General features: G+C 32.6%; 4 protein-coding genes across 9 annotated transcripts; 3 read left to right on the plus strand and 1 right to left on the minus strand.

Annotated features, from left to right (window-relative positions):
- Positions 1-273: 273 nt before the first annotated feature.
- On the plus strand, positions 274-3,441 carry LOC116348129 (apoptosis-resistant E3 ubiquitin protein ligase 1). Its single transcript, XM_031779003.1, has 10 exons — positions 274-621; positions 701-1,036; positions 1,132-1,206; positions 1,268-1,553; positions 1,626-1,661; positions 1,732-2,237; positions 2,303-2,381; positions 2,474-2,542; positions 2,628-2,803; positions 2,881-3,441. Exons 1-10 carry the CDS (start codon positions 274-276, stop codon positions 3,049-3,051), a joined length of 2,082 nt encoding a protein of 693 aa, XP_031634863.1. The 3' UTR covers positions 3,052-3,441.
- A 2,451-nt stretch (positions 3,442-5,892) lies between these two features.
- On the plus strand, positions 5,893-17,844 carry LOC116348133 (embryonic polarity protein dorsal). 6 transcript variants are annotated; one of them, XM_031779012.1, is made up of 11 exons: positions 5,893-6,125; positions 10,802-10,956; positions 11,317-11,367; positions 12,652-13,030; positions 13,097-13,275; positions 13,346-13,578; positions 13,648-13,701; positions 13,780-13,887; positions 13,960-14,032; positions 15,814-15,876; positions 17,089-17,844. In XM_031779012.1, the coding sequence occupies exons 2-11, from the start codon at positions 10,938-10,940 to the stop codon at positions 17,766-17,768; spliced, it is 1,839 nt and encodes a 612-aa protein (XP_031634872.1). In that variant the 5' UTR covers positions 5,893-6,125; positions 10,802-10,937; the 3' UTR covers positions 17,769-17,844. The 6 variants fall into 6 exon arrangements, with proteins under 6 accessions (XP_031634872.1, XP_031634870.1, XP_031634874.1 ...); XM_031779010.1 differs by lacking the exon at positions 5,893-6,125 and adding an exon at positions 8,013-8,230; XM_031779011.1 differs by lacking the exon at positions 5,893-6,125 and adding an exon at positions 8,734-9,233.
- A 149-nt stretch (positions 17,845-17,993) lies between these two features.
- LOC116348138 (putative E3 ubiquitin-protein ligase UBR7) lies at positions 17,994-20,143 on the plus strand. The gene is made up of 5 exons (XM_031779022.1): positions 17,994-18,253; positions 18,364-18,417; positions 18,495-18,639; positions 18,729-18,927; positions 19,119-20,143. The coding sequence occupies exons 1-5, from the start codon at positions 18,134-18,136 to the stop codon at positions 19,954-19,956; spliced, it is 1,356 nt and encodes a 451-aa protein (XP_031634882.1). The 5' UTR covers positions 17,994-18,133; the 3' UTR covers positions 19,957-20,143.
- Positions 20,144-20,248: 105 nt separating this feature from the next.
- Positions 20,249-22,577, minus strand: LOC116348157 (malate dehydrogenase, cytoplasmic). Its single transcript, XM_031779055.1, has 4 exons — positions 22,450-22,577; positions 20,818-21,474; positions 20,637-20,746; positions 20,249-20,573 (listed from the first exon to the last, which is right to left on the minus strand). Exons 1-4 carry the CDS (start codon positions 22,450-22,452, stop codon positions 20,345-20,347), a joined length of 999 nt encoding a protein of 332 aa, XP_031634915.1. The 5' UTR covers positions 22,453-22,577; the 3' UTR covers positions 20,249-20,344.
- Positions 22,578-22,786: the final 209 nt, after the last annotated feature.

Consider the following 22,786-nt stretch of genomic DNA (forward strand, 5'->3'; position numbering starts at 1 on the left):
AACACTATAAGTACCATTTTAAAAAAAATTATGGAGCAACCTACGTAAAATGTTTAATCTGTGTTCTTTAATAATAACATTAAAAAATACTGATATTCATTAAGAACCATGTCTATTGTGAATATGATCAATTTTACCTTGCGATTAAAATTGCTAAGTTATTTATTTATTCATTCACCGTCTGATCACAGACTGTATTTATCACAAAATCTGTACAATACCATTCGTTGAACTATACTATTCGTTGAACTACATGATGTTTTGGGACAAAATATGGTTTTAGCCCATATAGGTGGCTTACCTGATTCCATCACGTCACGAAATCTAACAAACAATTGCATAAAATGCTTTGAAATATATAATTATATATTTTCAGTCAAGTTCACCGTTCGTACTGCTGGATCTTATAAAATTTCGGTGATGATCGGTTCAAGTCATATTGCTGGTAGTCCATTTGTTCGAAACTTTGTACCAGGATCAATTGACTCAACGAAATCTCGTTTGGTGCGTCCGGCAAATACAGTTGTTTGTTGTGCAAGCGCTGCAACATTACTGTACATTGAACCTCGTGACGAATTTGGCAATGGTTGCACATTCAAACGTGATATAGATGCCATTCGTGTAAGATAAATAAAATAAATCCCTTATTTTAGTTTTTTTTATGTGCTATAACGTACAATATGTTTTTATTTGTCAACAGGATTTTCAAGTGAAAGTTTATGATTTGAATGATGTGAGAGATGAAAAACTTAGCGATGCAATTATTCTATCGTATGATAAAGTGAATCTTCGCATCTCAGTGACCATGCTTTTTCCGGAGCCGATTTGTGTCAAAGCTTGCATTACATTCAAAGGTCAGCTCATCCCTAATGGATCATTTGATGTTTTAGTTTTAAGTAGCAGCGACACTACATTAGTTCACAAAAATATTTCCAAACGTAATATCTGCTACGAAGCCAAACTATTAAACATATTTTCACAGCAAAAATCCAAATGTTCACCGCGCAAAGTGGTTTGTTACATTGGTCCGAAACAGGTAAATGTATAAAAATAAATTATGATTCAGTGGGCAAAAAATATCATTTTAATTTGACTTATCAACTTTCTGCCTTTAATATTTATTATTAAAAGATTGTTGTGAAGGAGAAGATATTGAAACTAATACCAAAACGCATTGCAACATTCAGACTTTGCCCCTCCACAAAGGTAATCATATGCCATATAAAAAAAGGGATATTCATGAGATTTACTTATTTTTTAAATTCAGTTCATTTTCTTGCCAACGTCGAATCTTAGCCAGTATGGTCCTGTTTTTGTTATTGACGATGGAAGTCAGCCAAAGATTGAAATTGCATCGAAAGATAGGAATATAATTGCAGCCACGTTCACTCATTTTTTGTTGAAAAATATTGGTGGGAGTGAGACATTTAAAGACAAACAGGACTTTTTCTACCACGAAGTTCGCAAATATCATTCAAATTTCTACCACGAAAAGTTGTCGCTTAAAGTGAATCGTGAAAAAATATTGGAGTCCAGTATGAAAGCTACAAAAGGTACAAATCAAATGAAATAAAACAATTAAATAAGAAATAAATTAATTTTACACTAAATTTTTTATGAATAAGGGTTCTCCGTATCGGATTGGTGTGGCAATTTCGAAGGTATGTTAAATGTGCCTTTTTTTAAATCACAACATGATTTAATAACCAATTTTTTGTATTTGTTTTGTAGTAACATTCCAGGGGGAGCAAGGAATAGATTGGGGCGGTTTAAGACGCGAGTGGTTCGAATTGATTTGTTGTGCTCTGTTTGATCCGCGCAGTGGATTGTTTTGTAGCTTTCATGATAAACAACAGGCACTTGTTCATCCGAATTCAAATCGGCCGACATCTCTGAAACTCAAACATTTTGAATTTGCTGGAAAAATAGTCGGAAAGTGTCTATATGAAAGTGCATTGGGCGGATCTTATCGACAAATGATTCGGGCACGATTTACGCGCAGTTTTCTTGCGCAACTGATTGGATTACGCACTGGCTACAGATATTTTGAGCATGACGATCCAGATCTGTACCTTTCGAAAGTGAAATACATACTGGAAACTAATTTGGATGAGAACGACAACTTGGAACTATATTTCACTGAAGATGTTTATGATGCAAGTGGCCAACTGGTTAAGACCATTGAATTGATACCAAATGGATCAAAAATCCGTGTAACTAATGAGACGAAAAATCAGGTATATCGAAATTTTGGTAGCTGTTGTCATGTCAGTTATATGCTATGTGTCTGTTTTTTTTTCAGTATTTGGATGCACTGGCACAACAACGTCTTTGTAATGCCGTGCGTGATGAAGTCGATAGCTTTTTAAAGGGCTTAAATGGTATAATACCTGATTTTCGATTTTCGATTATTTTCCGATTACTTATCGATTATTTTAAATTTTATTCTTTTCTTTTGTGATTCCCCCCTTAGGTATAATACCTGACAACCTGCTGAGCATATTTGATGAAAATGAGTTAGAGCTTTTGCTTTGCGGCACAGGTATGGGCGAATACTTGACAAACTAATTTACTATCTTTTTGAAGAATTTTGATCATTTTTTTTTCTTTTCTGATTTTTCCACTAGGTGAATATAATATAAGTGATTTTCGTATGCATCACATTGCAAATGGCAATTCACCTGAATTTCGCAAAGTCCTTGGCTGGTTTTGGACGGCAGTTAGTAATTTCAATCAGACCGAAATGGCGCGTTTACTACAGTTTACCACAGGATGTAGTGTCTTGCCACCAGGAGGGTTTCAAGTAATTACAGTCCACGCTTTTGAAAATGAATGCTCATTCATTTTTGAATGTCGTTTCTATTTCGTTTTTTTTTGTAGGAATTGAGTCCAAGATTCCAAATCACGGCTGCACCAACCTTTGGCAATTTACCAACAGCCCACACATGCTTCAATCAACTATGCTTGCCTGATTACGAGAAATACGAATACTTTGAAAAATCGTTGCTTATTGCAATTTCGGAAGGAACAGAAGGATTTGGCATGGTTTAAATTCGGCATTCATCTCAATCAAATAAGAGCATAAAGTGCTTAAGGTCCACAATATCGGCATTATTAATTTTCCCTTATAATCAATGGACGCAGTCAATTTCAATTAAAAATCACATATTATGTTCAATGAGGTCGCTTTAAAAGTTATACCAATGTATAATGACTACACGCGTAAGTCGTAATTTTGATCTCCCTCATAGCACACAAACCACTCGAATTAAAATATCATTACAAGCGGTGATAAATGAAAAAAAATTGTAGTTATTAAGCCGTAATACTTAGGAAATGATGAAACGTATTTTTAATTGTTGAAACTTCAAAAACATTTCAAATATGTTATCAATGATTAAAAAGAGCACAATTTGAATTGCACAAGTTGAAATGATCTTCAATAAAGTATATTTTGAAAAAAAAAATGCATAGTAAAATTATTTAATTATTCATTTTTGTGACGAAAAAACTGAAAATCATAGGTAAGATTATCCATTTGAAAAAAAAAGAATCATTAATTTTGTACGGTATTCCATAACAATATGACAGCTTCACTTTGACATTTAAGCGTGCAATATTTATCTGTCAGATAAACTTAAGCTTCGTTTTCTCCACGTAGAAAATAATTTGAATTTTTGTTTACTCAATTAAAATTTCGAAAACTGAAGTATTGGATTATTGAAAACTGAAGTAGAATTTTAGTTTGAAAAACTCATACGAATAAGAAAAATGTATTTTGAAAAGGCAATTAATAAATTAAGAATCAGAATTTTATTCTTCAAATTAAAAATGATTCATTTTCGGTAGAAAGATTCGTCATTTTTATTAATAATTTTCATTTTAGATAATGCGACTTTTTTATGCTAAATACGTCATATGATAAGAATTTCTTTGGAATAATTCATTAAACGAAAACATTTCTAAGGTTAAGACTTATCTGTGCTGAGTTTTTTTCAACACATTCAAATTTATTCAAGAAAATAAAACAAAATTATTTATAATATACTATAAATTTTAATACCTAATCGCTTAACAAGAGCAGGTCTCTAAATTTATCTTCCAAATAAAAAAAATCAATATTGATTAATGATTAAATACAACATGAACGGCGCTTATCTATTATTGTAAAAATTTTGTTATTTTTGTTGTGATGTATTGATTTGGCTTAAACGTTTCAACCATGAAATATGAGAATATATATCTTTAACGATGATAAAAATAATTGTACGGCCACATTTTTGATTTACTTAGGCGTGTAAGTTTGTTTGAAATCTGTTTGTTGCGTGATGGCACAAATAACAGACCAATAGCATATCATATAGCATGTCATATACGTTTCGTGATAAGTTCGGTTATATAGATCAAAATATAGTACAGCAACACACATTCTCACGAGCAGTGAAATTAATGTTTTGATTTGGGAGAACATTATTCAAATGCTAATGTTCAAAGAGTCAAAATAGCAAATATTTTTGAAGCAACACAGATGCTGCTAATATCGCATTGTTAAATGTATGAGTCATAGACACATTCACCGCACCGCTTGAATCATATAAATACTGCAGAAAAGCCTAAATTTTAAATCTCAAAACCAGTTGTTGTAATACATATATGAAATGATTTGCATTCATTCATGAAATACCTTGTCTGCGCTCGACCCTACAACCATCCAAACACAAACTTGATGCAAATGATAGACGACACGATAAAAATAAAATACTAAAATCAGACTCCAGTCGAACGTCATTGAAAATGAAATAATTCCAATCGTTTAATTTGAAACGTCACAATAAAAAACCAAAAATTATAATTATGAAACATTACGAAACACCTATAATTGGAACGATAAACTTACTTCCATTGGTTGAGCATCGCTCTTTCTCCACCATTCTTATAGTGCGTGAGACTTGTCGACTTGTTTACTTACACAAATGAAATAAGTACGAATTAAAAAAATCTGTTTTGAACGCAAATTTTATATAAAAAAGATTTTTATTATATTATAACATACGTATAACGTATATATACAATATGTATAACGTTCACTCAGTTGACGACTGTTACGTAGTGGGAATTTCTAAGAAATGGTCATTCGCGGAGGTTGGTGTAGTGGCATTATTTCAATATTAACATATTTTTCAATCTTACACAATATTCCTGTGAACTTTCGCGAGATAATGTATTGTTGATACTCTGAAAAAATAATAATATGCGTTAACTGACCGGCATAGTAGTACTATACAGTCTACAGCACATTCGTTTACAGAATATGTCATTGAAATTTCTACCATATTAAATTCATTAAAACATTTTTGCAGAAAGTACTATGGGTATTAACAATAATGAGTTCTTTGGTCGCGTGAGGGAATCGTACTCGTACATAACAAATCGATTCACTTCACCACCATTGTTTCGTTTGTTTCTCTACTTGATTCCTTCTTTTTTTGCTTTTCGTTTGATATGTATTCTGGCCGTTCCCAACACAAATGTATTACATTCCTTTTAAATGAAAATACACGCGATGAGCGCACACATTGACATTGAAGGAGCCGCTTTACAGTACATATAGATGAAGAAAAAAAAACGAAAACAAAACGTATGCCAACATATACACGAATTCAGTATTGTTAGACAATACTTCCTTTCGATTTGTTAATGGGTTTTTCCAATTTCTTCTTTCAACGCTCAATCGTAAAGGAAACAGGTCCATGCAAGGTAACACATTCAGAGTTTTACATTAAATCAACGAAGTGTGCTTGTATTACAGATTAAAAATATGAACATTATTTTAGTTGATAAACATTAACTGATACTCGCATTCCTGCTTTGTAGTTCCAATTGGGACAATTCAGTTTCTATCTTTTGTGAAATGGAAACAGAACGTGTTCATTCATTCAGGGAATTGGTTCAACTGTGAAAGGATATTGTTTGCATATGTTACAAATAATTTGTATCTCACATTTCGTGCAAAAGTGGCATGGAATGAAAATATTTGTGATGAAAACGATTTGAAGTACCGAAAATTAATTAGCGTGGGAAATGTGTGTAGTTTGCACATCGCAGAATTTGAAAGTTGAGCTCAGGTAAAATAAATTTTATAATACTTATCAAAAATGTTGAATAAAAAAACAGAGAATTTTTATAAATTCTGTGCTCAAAGGGGTTATAAAAATAACCACAATTTATTTTTGGAAAAAGAAATCTAATAATTACAGGTATTGTTAATTAAGGCCATAAGACGAAATGCCACGATATTATGTGGGTCCCCGAAATATCTAGATTTTGACAAATAATAATATTCTTTAAATATATATGTTACGGTTACGGTTTTATAGCTTCTGATCAAACAAGTGTAAATAATATGGAATAACGTATGGGGAAGATAAAAATTCGATTCAGTGAATTTTTTGTGGTTTTATTAGATAATTCGTGGTGAAAGACACGAAGGTCAATAGTTAATAGACTATGTAAATATTTGGTTAATGTATGTAAATATTGTCTTTTTTTATCACGGACTTTATTGTAAAAAACGACCCTCTTTAGTATTGGGTGCTTTAAAACCTCAGATTATATTTGGTTTACAAACATTGAAATTGCATATTGTATACATAGAGAAATAAAATTAGTTAAAAGATATATTGAATGACCTACAGGAATGAATACAATTTCCTTAAATACACCATATGAATATTATGTTGGTTTTGTTTGGTTGATGGGACTTTGACCCATTTTTCATGTGAATTTGTACTATACAGACAAATGAAAGCCATGCTAAGCACTTAATCAAAATTAAAGTGTGTTAATGTGTGCGAATTCATTCAGACTTCTGGTGTTATTGTTTTGTGGCGTTATCCTAAATATAAGGGTTCTTTTATATTCATACTTTTTTCTTTAATGTGAAAAGCCTATTTTCAATATGAATTTCAGACATGACCTGAAAAACGAATTTTATTCAAGTGGAACAGAAAAAAAAATTTATATTTAAAAATTGTCCATATCGTTTTTTTTTGTGTTCAAAACCAACGAGGACGAATTTGTATAAAAATTGTATGGATGAATACAATTTTAAACAGATTGCCAACTATAGTTCCAAATTTTAAATGGCACGATATCTAGTTGTATCTTTTTCTGTGTGTTCCTGTACTACAGGACTTTTTTGTGAAGTATCACAATTATTCTCGAGAATTCATTTATAAATCAGTTTATGGCAATAATATTTTTCTATGTCTTTCGATTAAGACATTTCATTCGATTGGAAACCAATTCAGTTGAAGAATATATGTCTATTCTTTCTTCTCAAACTGTAAAAAAATATCTGTAAATTCCCCGAAATATTCCCTAATTGCCGACAAAAAAGAAAGAAAGACCCGCACACTGATAATCGTTCAGTGTTTTACTGCCACATTGACCATTGGCACACATCATTAGCTGTTGAATGTAGTCTCTCACATACATATACACAAATTACATACATACGTAAACATACACTGGATTCACAACTTATTTTAATACGAACAAATATATAGTCCGAAACGCAACGCTGGGTACGAAAGAGATAACGATTTCATGTCTATATTTATACAATTTGTATTGAACTCAATGAAATATTCAAACGGTAGCTGCTTGAAAAACGAATAGAGAAAAAGAGAGAGCCAACGCATATCTACACATACACTACTGTGTGCAATAATATTCTGTATATTGTATACATATTAGACAGACGACGTATTAGTTGCTCGTTAAAAACAAGCAATGTTTGTATCAATTTTCATTTTTATGTGGGATTGTAAGCGATTGGATGCGGATATGATCTACGTATGTCTGTATCGTTTTGTTGTTTCACAGCTTTGGACATGTGTTCGGTGAATGTGCGTGACGAAGCTGTGGATCATCGGATAAGTGTGAATGTGTATTGAAGCTTGAACGCATGTATTTGTGTGCGAGCAAAGCACACGGAGAGACACAAGTCAAACGAGTTTTTTTTAAGCTGATTCATTATATAGTGACTTAGTGGCAAGTGAAGTCAATGCAAGAAAACTTTTATAACGTAGACTCAAAATATTAATAAAAAATTCTTTTGTATTGTTTAAAAAATCAATTTATTATAGAATCAGAGAAAAAAATTGTCAAAGCTAATTAAAAAAAAACACACACACACACACACACAAAGTTTTCAACGACCACAAAAGTAATGATCATTCACAAAAACTATAAATATATCGTACAGTTTTAATCGCAAGTCCAAACAAATAAAAAAGATATTTTCCAATGTATACATACAATAAAATACTAGTAATAGTATTATGTTTGTATTAGTTAATGGCGATCATTTTGAAATATTTGTTTGTGGATAAATTAAAATTTTTGCATTACAATACACGCAGATACGCACGAGTATTTAACCATTAGTGAAGTTCCGTGTTTTGATTTGAATTATGTGTTCATGTGCTTGCTTTCAATTGGTAACAATTCAATGGGCTTTCCTAGTCAAGACCACTGCAAATGTTGCCAAACAATAACAAACATCGGAAACGATATGACTGTTGATCAAAATAAATCTACTCAGTTTGAATGGAATAGTATTTGTTATGATTATTGTCCACACAAATTTTGTGCGCGAGTGTGTTTGAATGTGATTCTACGAAAATTGTTCGAATTCATGTTAAAAAAATTGTAAAACATTAAATACGTTTGAACAAATATATAATATTCTTAAAATAAGACAACTATTGATGCGCTTGCCATTAACCAAACGTCAGTTTATTGCCAATTAGCTCAAACACAAGTATAAAAACGAGTGCTATGACTTTGCATTACAGCAAACAAAGCTAAAAATATTATTGCTCATTGAATATGCGCCAGACATTAGTTATATCTCTTTCTCTCCATTTTGCCATGCCACTGTTGATACTGGCTGATATTGCTTGATCACTCTTTGCACGAAACGCTTTTTTTTCCTTTCATACGCAATGTAACATCGCAACAAGGCAGAGGTAGTAGTACATAAGCTGATCAGTTTTTTTCAACAGTGAATCGTTCTCATAATCGACAGCAAAGCTAAAATCGAATTTATATTCAAATACATTGAATTTCATTGCTCGTTGCCGAAATCAGCGCTTTGAGTGTATTTAGTGATCTCTGTCGTTTTCAGGCGATTGGTTTTGTGTCTCCAAAAATAAATTTGAGTAAATGTGAGTCAATAAAACGTCTTCTACTAAGAAAAAACGCGCATAAAATAAATATCAAGGAATGAATGGCAGAAAACAACTTCTGATAAGATCAATTTTAATATTGTGATGAATTGTGGGTCTTGTTTTATTCAATTTTTGAATGTGAAGTGATTGTCATACTGAAGCTTATGAATTACCCAGATCAAAACTAAAGTTATAAGTCATTTAAATCATCTTTTCGGAGAAACGAATGAAACTTTGCACAGACCTACGATTTTTAGTTTTTTTTTCAGCTTCGAGATAATATCGCTTGCAATATATCTTCAAATCTTTTATTGCATTCGATATGGTCTGTGAACAATTTACGGAAAATTTGAACTGATAATATTGTGCGGAACATAAAAAATAATAATTTATTTTTATTCTCTCGTGCGATGCAAACTGCGCAATATTTTTACGATCTCCGGCATTGGTGCATTCAGGAAATATTTCAAATATTTTTAATATATATCACCATACTTTGGGTGAGAACTAAATGACAAAATTCAATGAGCAAAAATTTCTTTGACTTTATTAAAATTTTTGTGTTTGAAATCGTGTAGAAAAATTTCGAACGAAGTTGATGATTTTGAAAATGAAAAAAAATATTCTGTAAAGTGATTTTATTCAGGAGGCATGTATGTTTGAGTTGTTTGCAAAATCCGTTTGAAGAATGAAATTTGATGATGTATGCCAGAAAAAATGTCAATAGTGTGCCAAATATTTTAATTGAGAATTACTTGGAATGCGTAATATAAGCCAATTTTTTTCTTGCAAATCTGAATATTCATAGTTTTGCGCCCAAAATCAAAAATCCACGGGCGCCAGTTCAGACAATATGCAAAACACGTTTTGTGAAACCAAGTTTTCTCTACAATTTAGGTGCAACTATACAAAGCTTCTTCGGAAAAATGCAACAAACGAGAATAACGACAAATGCTTAATAGCAAAATTATGAAAACCCAGTGAATCAATTCAACGTATGCAGCTGATTGCACGATAGAAATGTCTCTATCAATTAAATATAAACCAAAAATTCGCACAAGTTTGTTGCAGCAAAATGCAATAGACGCGTTTACGTTTTGCTCGCTACACCTGCGATTGATGATTTTTCACATGCAAAGTTCAACACGATTTGCATCTCAGTCTTTGTATATCAAAATATAGCTGCTGTAGTACATGGAATATTGCGAGTAGAATTTACAACTACATTAGGGACATGTATTTGAAAATTTCAACTTAAGCCGGGGTTTGTCATTCGAAATCCCCAATGAGCACAGTAGTTCGATTCGAATGTTGTTTTATAATATATTCAAAAATGCCATAAAACGCGATTATTGTAGGAGTAAGTGCCTAGTAAACAGTTGATTCAATTGCATTTCGGGGAATTCGTAAACTTTTCCTGAATGTGAAATCATTTCAAATTGATAGTTTGAAAATATTGCCAAATATCAATGATCTATGAAAATATGTATTCTTATAAGATTAATTCGAATAATTTGCATGTATCCAAATAGTTATTTTTCATTTATGCATTGATTCATCAACAGTTGCCTATGAATAAAATCAGAGCACATCGTCTCTGTAATACAGCTGTGAAATTATCGACGGAATTTGAGAAAATATTTGGAAAATTAACCAAACGGAAAATTGTCGGCGTGAACATCAGAACAAATTTTAGAAAATATGGATCAAAATGACATAGGTATATGAACGATATAATATTTATATGATCACATTTGTAAATAGAATCAAATTCGAGTACGTAGTTTACACTTCCCGCTTCTTCTAGGAAAGAACATCTTTTTTAACACAGATATTTGACTTTATTTTGTGCATTATTTATAATAATAGTTTGCACTATGACACACTTCACATAAATTTATATTTTGATTTTGAGTGAAACTTTTTAGTATTATCATTGATATTAATCTTTTTTAGCATAATATATTTTTCGTTTGTGTTGTTTAGCTTTACTGCTTAATCAACATGATAACTATTGACTGCATTCAAAACGTTAGATTTTTTTGTAAGCTTTAAATAAATTTTAATTTTCTTTTCACAGCCAATCAATCAGTGAGTGAGTCGGATAAATCGTTGAACATCAGTGACGTCAGTAAGTATGGAAAAAAATCTGAGAGCCTCAATATCTCAATTCAATCATTGATGTAATCATTGGATGTGTATTTTGAACATTTCTGCCACCCGATTCGAAATGTTGAAAATGAAAGAAAAATTATTGTTTTTCGTTGAATTTTGAACTGCGCAGTGGTGAAAATACATATATAAAAATAAATAGGTGCCAAAGTGCTGACCACCAGCTTCAATTACACGTTTCCACTATGAATTCGTTCCTATGTGCACATGTTAGGATCCACAGTTTTTATTTTGCAAATCGGTTCACATATTTTTGATTTTGGCATGTGATAGACTTGAAATTTTTGTGAAATAATTGAATAGATGCAGTTTCGTTTTTTACACAGGAACTGTAAGTTTAAAAAGTAATAAATCAGATATTCGGCAAACAACACCAATGATTCACATGTTGAAAAAAAAAATTAAATGATAAAAATACGATTTATATTCTCATCTTGAAACCACAAAATCCAAACGAAAATTGGTATAAGGACATCAATAATAATAATAATACAGCAAACAAACTAGCACATACTGTTTAGTTTTCGATATACAAACAATGGCAACATTTACCATTCAAGCTACGTTGGGTAATCGAAATGCCCATTGAGATATTGAACATTAATTATACGTTACAATGGCAAATGTGAAGGAATTCAATTTTATTAACAGTTTTCGTATGTACGTATACACGATTTGTTAAATTAATTCTTTCTGTTCGATTAGTATATGAACCGATTCAAGAGCATTAAGGCGTCATCATTTTGTTGCCGCTGTCTGCCGACCGAACAATCTCTGATTTTGTAAAGCACGAGTTTGCACACAATTTGACCAGCTGTTTGAATAACTCACCAGTGAATGTATTAAGATGTGAGAACGCGAATTTCTATATATACATAATGTAAATGAAATTCAAAAGGAAGTCTTCGCCAATGATACTTTATATGTTGTTCATTGAAAAACGGTTACGCGTTTTTCACTGTTTTTTCCTTTCGCTCATTTTTTCGTTCACATCACGAATTTTTATAAATAGAAATCTTAGGAGAGTATTAACGGGTTGTGAGTTTGCGTTCGTTAGCGTTATGTTGATGCAACACCGATTCGGTACAAAATAATGTACAGAGAGAGTCATATAGCAAAATTGCTAAAATCTATAAAACTTGCGCAATTTTGTACACTATGGATTGTGTTTCTATACAAATCTTTATTTTTGGGATGATTTTTTGTTAATTGTATTTTCAATTTTTCCTTTTCAAAACTACAGTTAACGCAATCCGAGACACAGATCCCTGTGCAACGGGTATTTTTAATAGTGGATCCGCATCAACAGCTGAAGTTAATTCGCAGCAATCACCAAATACTCACACGAATACCGGAAGAACAACAGCAATGACAGGCAGAAGCAATCATCACAGTTCACGTGCTCCTCAAAGCCCATATCCGAATGCATATGTTAAAATAATAGAGCAACCTGCACCAAAAGCTTTACGATTTCGTTACGAATGTGAAGGTAGGTCAGCTGGTTCTATTCCGGGAGCAAACTCTACACCTGATAACAAAGCATATCCAGGAATTCAGGTAGTTAATTATCGTGGTCGTGCTGTTGTTGTCGTATCATGTGTCACAAAAGAAAAACCTTATCGGTAAATAAAAATACAAACAAATATTTATCAATAAAATTCTGATTTTTCGTCGTTTCGATTTTGCAGCGCTCATCCCCACAAATTGGTGGGAAAGGATATTTGCAGTAAAGGAGTTTGCACACTTGAAATTAACAATGACAATATGACCGCTACGTTCGCAAATTTGGGGATCCAATGTGTTAAAAAGAAGGACATTGATGATTCGTTGAAAGAACGAGAAAAAATCCGTGTTGATCCCTTCAGAAGTACAACATTTTAAACATTTCTGTGATATTATAACACTTAAAAAAATTTCATTTAACATTTGATTTATAGAGGGATTTGGACATGCTTCTCAGCCATCAAGCATCGATTTGAATGCAGTTCGATTGTGTTTTCAGGTATTTCTCAAAGATCCAGAAGGTCATAACTTTAATATTCCGCTCGAACCAGTTGTCTCCGAACCAATTTTTGACAAAAAAGCCATGTCAGACCTCGTGATTTGTAAACTAAGCAAGCCAAGTTGCACTGTGGATGGTGGAGAAGAGATAATTTTATTGTGTGAGAAGGTACCTAGAGAGAATATCATGGAATTACAAATGTAGAATTTCATTTATTCAAATATTTGCGGTTAACAGGTATCAAAGGAAGATATACAGGTGCGATTTTATGAAGAAAATCAAGGCGTAATCGTATGTATCTAACTGGCAAAACCGATAGTATTTACCTTTGGTGACCTTTTTTCATTTGTCTGTGACTTTTTTTTGCAGCTATGGGAAGGCTTCGGTGAATTTCAACACACAAATGTCCATAAACAAGTTGCAATTTCATTTCGAACCCCGCAATATAAAACAATTGATATCTCACAACCTGTCAAGGTGAGTCTATTTAGAAATAGTTTGAATAAAAAAAACCATTTGAATTAACTAAACATTGTTGAAACATTATAGTGCTTCATACAATTGCGTAGACCATCCGATAGTGCGACTAGCGATTCTTTGCCGTTCGAGTATATTCCATCAGGTAGGCGTTCATTGTTAGAGTTACACAAGGGATTAAAGGTGAAGGGTAATTTTGAAACGTTAAAAAGATATCTTACACCGGACGGATACATCGATCCGGCAAAAATTGCAAACAGTATCAAAACTGATTTGGAAACAGATGATTCTTGTGTACAACGAAAGAAACCTTGTATCGATAACTATTTAAAAGACCAAGAACCAATGGCTATCGAGGATATGGATGTGGTTGATAGCACAGAAAAAACTTCGGAATGGCTGGAAAAAACTGAATTTAGTATTATGAACGATGAACTCGCAACGGTTGCTTCAATAACTAATACACCACAAAGCAATAATACATTCGATTATGATACAGCTATTGCAAGTCCATTGGTATCACGCATCGAAGACAGTCAAAATCTGTTGGCGCAGAGTGAAGTTTCATGTGAAGATGATGAAGATAAAACACTCAATGAATTGCTCGAACAAGTCGCCGAATTGGACGATCTATATTCCGGTTATCAAATGAAACGTAATTTTAAATTAGAGGAAACTAAGATTGGAAATGGAAATGATGTCAGTTTTGATTTTGATGACACTGCAACATACACGAGTTTACAGCGTGCATTCAAAAATCCAATTCCAATTAGTGATCCAGATCCTCAACCACGATCATTTAGTGTAGATTATGATGCTGTTGAGCCAATCAAAAATCCATTGGCGCCGATGATAGATATTAGCTCATTCAAACGAATTGATAATGTTGTTGTTGAAGAGGAAAAGTTACCACCACTTCCACCGAAACGACTTCGAAAGATAACTGCAGAAAATACAGAGTATAATGCCAATTTGTTACCTCCAACGCCAAGTCCAAGGGAACAAAAAAATCAAACACACGACGAACCACAAATTATCATAAAACGTTCACCAGCATCTAGTACAAATAACTCCGCACAATCATCACCACAGAAGAAGCAGGGCTTTTTCTCACGCATCTTTCGACGAAAGAGCAAAAGTGATATTGATTCGAATTGTGGCACTGAGACAAAGAACTCACCGAATTTATCGCGTGAATCAAGTTTCAATACTTTTGAGGGTTTTGATCGAAATCGTCTGTCCACTCGATCATGTAGAATGCCTCAATCGCCATCAAAGAATAGTAAACCGGTGGGCCGAAGTGTGAGCAGTGTTTCTGGAAAACGACCACATTTAACTGCCGATGTAGTTCACATACCGTTAAAAGGTCTCAGTTCAGACTCGTTGCCAATGCGAAGCGGTAGTGGCAATATAATAATGTCCGAACATTATTCAAGCAATTTCACGTTAAGCAACAATTTGGACCGTAAAACTGTAAGCGCTTTGCAATTGGCCGATATTCCAATTCAAGATGGTAACATGGAATTAGTAGCCATAGCAGATGCTCAGAGCTTACGTAATTTATGTGAAGGACAATATGGAGTTAAATTGGATGCAGACGTTGATTTGTCAGAAGCCGAACACTTTGCTCTATACACTTCAATGGCACCACATGCAACACAGAGTGAATTTGATGAAATGTCCGCATTTTATGCACCTGTCGAAGCGGCTGAAGTTGTTCCCAATTCTGAAATTGCAAAACGATTGGCATTAAGTGGACAATCAAAACAATAACAGCAACAACCCAAAAATTAATTGAATTTATTTCACTTTTTAATTATATGCTTATTATTAGCAGCACAGACCGACTCATTTTAGTGTGAATCAGATTTACTTATTAATGATTTTTAATTTTTTTTCCAAATTTATTTTCATTTTTTTTTTTAGATAAAAGAAAACGCAAGCGTTTATCCCCTGGAAATTTATTTGACCTACCACCGCATGACGGTCGTAAGTTTTCGTTAATTTTATTATTTATCTATTATTGTTATCTATATTCATTGGTGATGGGTGAACTTTCTGAAATTGTCTGGGATATTGTCTATAATTTTTCGTCTCTGATCTGTTTAAAGGTCTCAATAGAGAGATTCACACATTTTTTTCGTGAGATTTTCCAATGCTCAACCAAGTGCTCTTTCATTATCAAAATTCACTCTGTACCTAAGTATTTTTCTCTTCATTGATGGAATATTCTATATCCTTTTGTTGAAAACGAATGAGCTATGGTGATGTCTAACCATTTGTCTTTGATGTAGGGCCATAAGTTTGGTTATATTCTATTGTTGATATTGTAGTGTAAGAATCAATGCAAATGCGGTGAAGTTGCAAAATTTTGTATTTATATTTATGTTGCATTCGATTCACGTTTTGAGTTTTCTAGTCAAATTGATGATATTTATCATTAAAACAGCATTTATCTGATCAAATGAGATTTGAAATGTTAACGATCCAATCTATTTTGTCTTACTTATTAATTGAAAAAATGTATCAATAATTTTTGTTAAATAGAAAAAAAATATTGTTGAAATTTTCATAAAATATCTGTTAAATATTTAAAAGTAGAAGATATTTAAAGCAGTCAATTAAAAAGGACTAAGGATTAAGAATCAATATGTAAAAAAGTTTTTTTGTCTTCTGTTAATGTTTGTTTATTAACGACTCACATGATAAAATGTTCATAAAACATCACAAACGAAAGTGCTTAACCAATTTATCTATAAAAAAAACTATCTCCTTAACAAATATTTCGAATAAATGCAAAAGAAAATGTTGAAAATTTGTTGGCGGTTTGAATTTACAGTCAATTCAAGTTTATTTTTGTTTTGTAGCAAAAAGGAAAATTTCTATTCTTAAAATGTTTAGCTTAAGCAAAAAGTGGAGCAGCGTATAAAAAACACGATGCCAATGGTGAGCATTTATTGGTTCTTCAATGAATGTTTGTGTGTGATTTAAAGTAATCTCCCTAACTTCTTTTTTTTCTTCTTGCTCTTATGCCTTTTGATTATGAAATTTACTGCATCTCGTTTGCTAAAATGTATTTTAAATTGTTTACAATATAAATGTGTTGCTTTCATTTAGAGTAGTGTTTTTGTTTCTGTGTTTCAGTGTGATAATTATATTACAATTAAAAATAAATTTTAATTTATTTTTATTATTTAATAGGATGGATGCAACAACCACCAACAGCTTTTTTGCTGATGCCAGATGTGAAACAAGAACCAGTATCACCGAAGTATGTTGACAGCACAACAACAACAACAACACCACCACCACCTCATCGTTATACACCGTCACCGAATCCATTGAATCCATCACTTTCGCCAAACATTCCGGGTGATATGATGGGCTACATTCCATCGGTATCACCTTTGCAAAATGCAAACATTCTCAATCCACAACAATATCAGACTCAATCGAATCACAATCAATTCAATATTCCGAATACATCTATGGTTACAGCAACCATAAACTTTCTCACAAATAATCAAACTGAACAAAAAAATGTTACAAACATTCTGCCAAATAATAATTTAGATAATCTAAATCAATTGGACAACAGAATAAATCAATTGGACACCGCGCAGAATGAAAATAATGAAAATATTCTAGATAATGTCAGCGGAATGAATATCAGCAGTTTTCTCGATTTAGATAGTCAACAGCAAATAAATACAAACGATTTGGACATGATAAGTGATTTATTGAGCTTTGGTAATGGCACCGAAACTGCAGCGAATCAAAGCAACACTCCAATGACGATCAATGCAATACAATCGAATACATTTGGTGATGAAGAGGAAAACATGACCGATAGTTTTAAGCAATTCTCACTCCAAGAATGATTCATTTTTTTTTGTTATTGTTTTAAAAAAAATATTAAGTTACCAATAAATATTTTACTTGCACATAAAATTTGGATATGAAAAAGTCTTTCATTTTAATAAATATAAAAACAGAGAGACTAACAGCGCCAAAACCCATTTTTGAAAAGTGACATTCGAATCTTTCATGGCGCTTAAAAAGAGGTCGCTTCAGTCAGTAAAAAGATTTGATGCGACAAATATACAATACATTCCTATTGACTTTTGCGAGTCACAGTCGCTCTAAGTTTGTGTGAAACTAAAAAGATTGTCTGCTAAAAAGCAAGAAATTCCAGTATTACAAAGGATTCCTATCGTTGAAATTGAATTTTCTTGAAAAATCAGCGATGTCAGAGAAAAACAACGAAGAAAAAAATAAAAATCCAGCCAATTTAAATGATACAAATGAAGATGGTGAAATATTAACATTGTCAGATCTGTTGAATGAACAACGCGAAATCGACGAGGTAAATTGCAATATTTTCAATATTGAGTTCAATAAAACAAACAAACGTTTGAATGTATAAAATTTAACGTGAATAATTGCGTATTGATGAATTTCTGTGAATTTCAATAGGACGCCCTTGCTGTTCTAGGTGGATCTGACGAAAATCATTGCACATATTCAGAGGTATGTATAAAAACTGCGTATTTAAAAGAAAGATGCCGGTTGCGACCATGTAAATATAACTGAATGTAAATTTTTAGGGATATATTAAACGACAAGCATTATATGCGTGTTTGACATGCTTGCCGGAGTCGAAGGATAAGCCTGAAAAACGAGCTGGCGTTTGCTTGGCATGTAGTTATCGTTGTCACGATGGACATGACTTGATAGAATTATACACGAAGCGTAACTATAAATTTTCTCTTTTTTAAAATTTATTGAATAGTTTTTATTTTATTTTTTCAAATTGTTATTTCGATTTTTTTCTGTTTAAGGTAACTTTCGATGTGATTGTGGTACATCCAAAATTTTGGCGATACGATGCAAATTAGACGCCAATAAAATGGATGACAATGATAAAAACACGTACAATCAAAACTTTTCGGGCGTTTACTGTGTGTGCCATCGACCATATCCAGACGAACAGGATGATATTCAAGATGAAATGATACAATGCGTGTTCTGTGAAGATTGGTTAGTGTTTTTGTTTTACATTTCTTGTGCAAAATAAGATTGATTGACTGACAATTGGCACGCCAACTATGATTGTTAATTTTAATAATTTTATCAGCTATATTCATTTGCCGGCAATAGCTAGTTAATCAATTTTTCAATATGTGTTTATAAAATATGAGTGCAGGCGATAACATTTCAATTATTCACAGGTTCCACTCAAGACATTTAAATGCAATCGTACCCGAACCAAATGCATTCGATGAAATGATTTGTGATTCGTGTACGTTGAAAAATGACTTCCTGAACTACTATAGCGGTTATTGTATCACATCAAATGCTGATGATATCAACACAACGATTAACACAAGTGATGAATTAAATGTCACCGACAATGATGTTGCCAACAAGTCAACAGCAACCGAGAAAGGATCTGCCGAAACTGAGAAAAAAGATATCGAGAAGAAAGATGCCAGTCTGAATGCTGAAATAAATCAGTGCATCCAAGATATTATTGAAATTAATAAAAATAACGTACAATCCGAAAATTCCACAAGCTCCACAAATAAACGGTCTTCGAATACAAACGACGACACTCCACCGAATAAAAAGTTCAAAATCGATGAAGAGGCAGCTTCATCGAGCAGCGATGTTTGTCAAAAGCCAACTGTTGCTCTGTCCAAATTTGCTGGTGCTTCGTTCTGGCCGATCGAATGGCGAACAAAAATTTGCAAGTGTTCACAATGTTTGCAAATGTATAAAAAGAATGATGTTGAATTTTTACTCGACGACGAAGACACTGTACATGCCTACCAAGAAAAAGGAAAAGCAAAAGCAGAAAACCGTAATACCTCAATTCAAGATATTCAAGAAGAGACAATGCGCGCTATCTCCGGCTTGGATCATGTGGCTCAAATAGAAACGGTCATGGCATACAATAAGCTCAAGAAAAAATTAACGGAGTTCCTAGCACCATTTGTGCAATCAGAACAAGTTGTTACAGAGAAAGATGTGGCCACATTTTTCCAAACAATGGGAAAGAAAGGATAAAATATGATGTTGTCAATTGATCAACATGGCGTCTCGTGCGCAATAAATTCATCATCAACATAAAAGCATTTTTTAATCAAATAAGAGTATCCATTTTTTAGACCTTTTTGGAATAGATGATTAAAAAAAAATGAAAATAAAATTTCCCAAAAATATGGCAGTTATACAAAAGAAAAATACTTGAATCCATTTTGTTAAACAAATAAATATTCAAACACATTAATCAATCTCATAACAATTTATTGTTGTTCTTTTATCATTTACATATATTTATTTTTATGTATTGTATATGTTGCAATGTATGATTTTTATTTTAGTGATTTATCCTGTTTTACATTTTTTGGCTATTTGTATGATCATTTAAGCCAATTGAAAATATTCTCTCTATTTACAATTTACAAACAGCTGTTGCCTCTTCCTTTTCTTCCAACAGTTCAGTAGCTGTGACAGCAAATTTGCTTCGAGAAAAGTCATCGACTGTCAATCCTTGGACGATTTTCCATTGCTTGTTTTCAATTGTCACTGGGAATGAGAATACGATATCTTTTGGTACACCATAAGATCCATCTGAAACTACTCCCATTGAAACCCACTTTCCGTTTTCAGTACCATTCCACCTATGAATAATGAAAGTTAGTTAAATATTTAGGAAAGAATAGATCTTATTTTCATATTAATACCAGTCGTGCATATGATCTGAGGCAGCCTTAGCAGCAGACATTGCAGATGACATTTTTCGTGCAGCAATAACAGCAGCCCCTCTCTTCTGAATTGTTGTAATGAAGTCATTCTGGAAGTTTTCAATTGAATTACAATTATTATTATTTTGATTGAAAAAAAGCGAGCACAATGTATGCTTACTTCTAAATAGCTGCTATCACCGACAGCGTCGTAAACGGATTTTTCGACGTTTCCAACTTTGACTGTTGCATTTTTGACATCTGGAAATTGAGTCGCCGAATGATTACCCCAAATTACAACATTTTTCACATTCTCCACTGGGACGCCGACTTTGGCTGCAATATTGGCTTGGGCACGATTTTGATCTAAACGTGTCATTGCTGTAAAATTTTCGCGTGGAATAGATGGTGCATATTGTGAACAAATGAATGCATTTGTATTGGCTGGATTGCCAACAACCAAGACTTTCACATCCTTTTTAGCATATTTATCAAGTGCTTCGCCTTGCACTTTGAAAATCTTTACATTAGCCGACAGTAAATCTTTCCGCTCCATCCCCTCTTTGCGGGGCATTGAGCCAACAAGAAAGGCGGCAGAAACATCTTTGAAAGCAACATTTGGATCAGCAGTTGGAACAACTTGAACGAGCAATGGCAACGCACAATCAGCCAATTCCATAACAACACCTTCCAAGACACCCATCATCGGTGGAATGTCCAATAAATGTAAGATCAATGGTTGGTCACGTCCAAACACATCACCCTTGGCAATCATGTACAAAATTGAGTACGCTATCTGTCCACAGGCTCCGGTAATGCACACACGAATTGGTTCAGCCTGGAAAAATAACGAATAGATAAAAACAATGAGTAAGTTGCTTGTTAAGAGTTAAGTATAATGACAAAAACAATTCGAATTGATTCGCCCTAAAAAAAAAAAAGAATTGAAAAAAACAAAGAGTTGGTTGCTTGGTAAGAGTTTAGTATAATGATAATAACAACACGAAGTTCAGCCTGAAAAAAAAAACGCATTGATAAAAACAAAAAGGTCATATGAGTGTCATAATCGGTTAAATCTCTACTGTAAGTTGCTTGGTAAGAGTTTGTTATAATGAAAGTTTCCTTTTTCATTCGACCTGCTGTCATTCATAAATGACATTTATACATTTTTACAAAAATAAACATTTCAATTTGAAGAGCATATATGCGCGGCGACGAATATAATACAGTATATATATGTTTGCAAATGCCGCTAATCAAATATCCAATGAAAAACCCAAAAAACAAAAAAACTAATATTAGTTCCTTCAACAACGCACGCAATCATGACAACAGATTATATATCTGTTACTGAGTGTTATAGTTCTTTCATTTTCAATATATTTCAATGCAAATATGTTCATATATTTCTTATTTGTACATTTGTGAGACATTCCTGATAAATGTTCGTATGGATTATCTCTATTGAAAATGGTATTTTGATTGCATAACTGATATGGAATTTGATAAGTTTCGGTATGGTGCAAAAAATGTTATTCCGCTTACGAACTGCGAAAATTAATGCGTAACATTTTTTTTTTTTATTTCATTGCACGTACTTTTGTAAAGGTCATTTGAATTATCTTTAATTTACTTGTTATTTTATCAATTTATTGATTCTCATAAGACTTTTCCATTAAAACTATATATTTATTTAAAACTTAATACAAATATTTTCCTATGAACTAAGAAAATAACTTGAATCCATGAAATTAACTAAATATATGTAGATAATTTGAAATGAAAAGAAAATTAACTAAAATACTCAGCTCACCATTTTTAATATGAATTTGAAAGAATTGTTTTTTTCCACAACACTTAATGCTCGTACAGCAATCGCCAACACAGAACTGATAGTATAGAATATATCACGACTGGGTTTGAATTAATGTCGGAATGAACGTATCTGGAAACACTCACAGAGAGAGAGAGATTTTACGATATTGTATTGCGACTGACACACATATATTTTTCTTGTGGTATGCGTAAAATATACGATTTACAAATCTTTTGCAAAATGAATGATAAAAACGTTGTGAATACTTTACAGAGGAAAATGCGCGTAACTGTTTGAAAATAATGCCCACAAATTTGCATTTAGCGGCAAATTA

The sequence above is a fragment of the Contarinia nasturtii genome, unplaced genomic scaffold (assembly GCF_009176525.2).
Source record: "Contarinia nasturtii isolate CC-2019 unplaced genomic scaffold, AAFC_CNas_1.1 Cnas_scaffold_2291, whole genome shotgun sequence".
Classification (NCBI taxonomy): domain Eukaryota; kingdom Metazoa; phylum Arthropoda; class Insecta; order Diptera; family Cecidomyiidae; genus Contarinia; species Contarinia nasturtii.

Excerpts from the sequence above, each read along its gene's own strand:
- LOC116348129 (XM_031779003.1), top strand. The coding sequence starts at position 274 with ATGGTTTTAGCCCATATAGGTGGCTTACCTGATTCCATCACGTCACGA. Across the intron at positions 1,662-1,731 it reads TTGGTGTGGCAATTTCGAAG|TAACATTCCAGGGGGAGCAA; the intron begins GTATGTTAAATG and ends TTTGTTTTGTAG. Across the intron at positions 2,382-2,473 it reads CTTTTTAAAGGGCTTAAATG|GTATAATACCTGACAACCTG; the intron begins GTATAATACCTG and ends TTCCCCCCTTAG.
- LOC116348133 (XM_031779012.1), top strand. Across the intron at positions 13,031-13,096 it reads ACAAAAGAAAAACCTTATCG|CGCTCATCCCCACAAATTGG; the intron begins GTAAATAAAAAT and ends TCGATTTTGCAG. Across the intron at positions 13,702-13,779 it reads AAGAAAATCAAGGCGTAATC|CTATGGGAAGGCTTCGGTGA; the intron begins GTATGTATCTAA and ends TTTTTTTTGCAG.
- LOC116348138 (XM_031779022.1), top strand. The coding sequence starts at position 18,134 with ATGTCAGAGAAAAACAACGAAGAAAAAAATAAAAATCCAGCCAATTTA. Across the intron at positions 18,418-18,494 it reads ATCATTGCACATATTCAGAG|GGATATATTAAACGACAAGC; the intron begins GTATGTATAAAA and ends GTAAATTTTTAG. Across the intron at positions 18,928-19,118 it reads TGCGTGTTCTGTGAAGATTG|GTTCCACTCAAGACATTTAA; the intron begins GTTAGTGTTTTT and ends AATTATTCACAG.
- LOC116348157 (XM_031779055.1), bottom strand. Across the intron at positions 20,747-20,817 it reads GTGATAGCAGCTATTTAGAA|AATGACTTCATTACAACAAT; the intron begins GTAAGCATACAT and ends GAAAACTTCCAG. Across the intron at positions 20,574-20,636 it reads TCAGATCATATGCACGACTG|GTGGAATGGTACTGAAAACG; the intron begins GTATTAATATGA and ends CATTATTCATAG.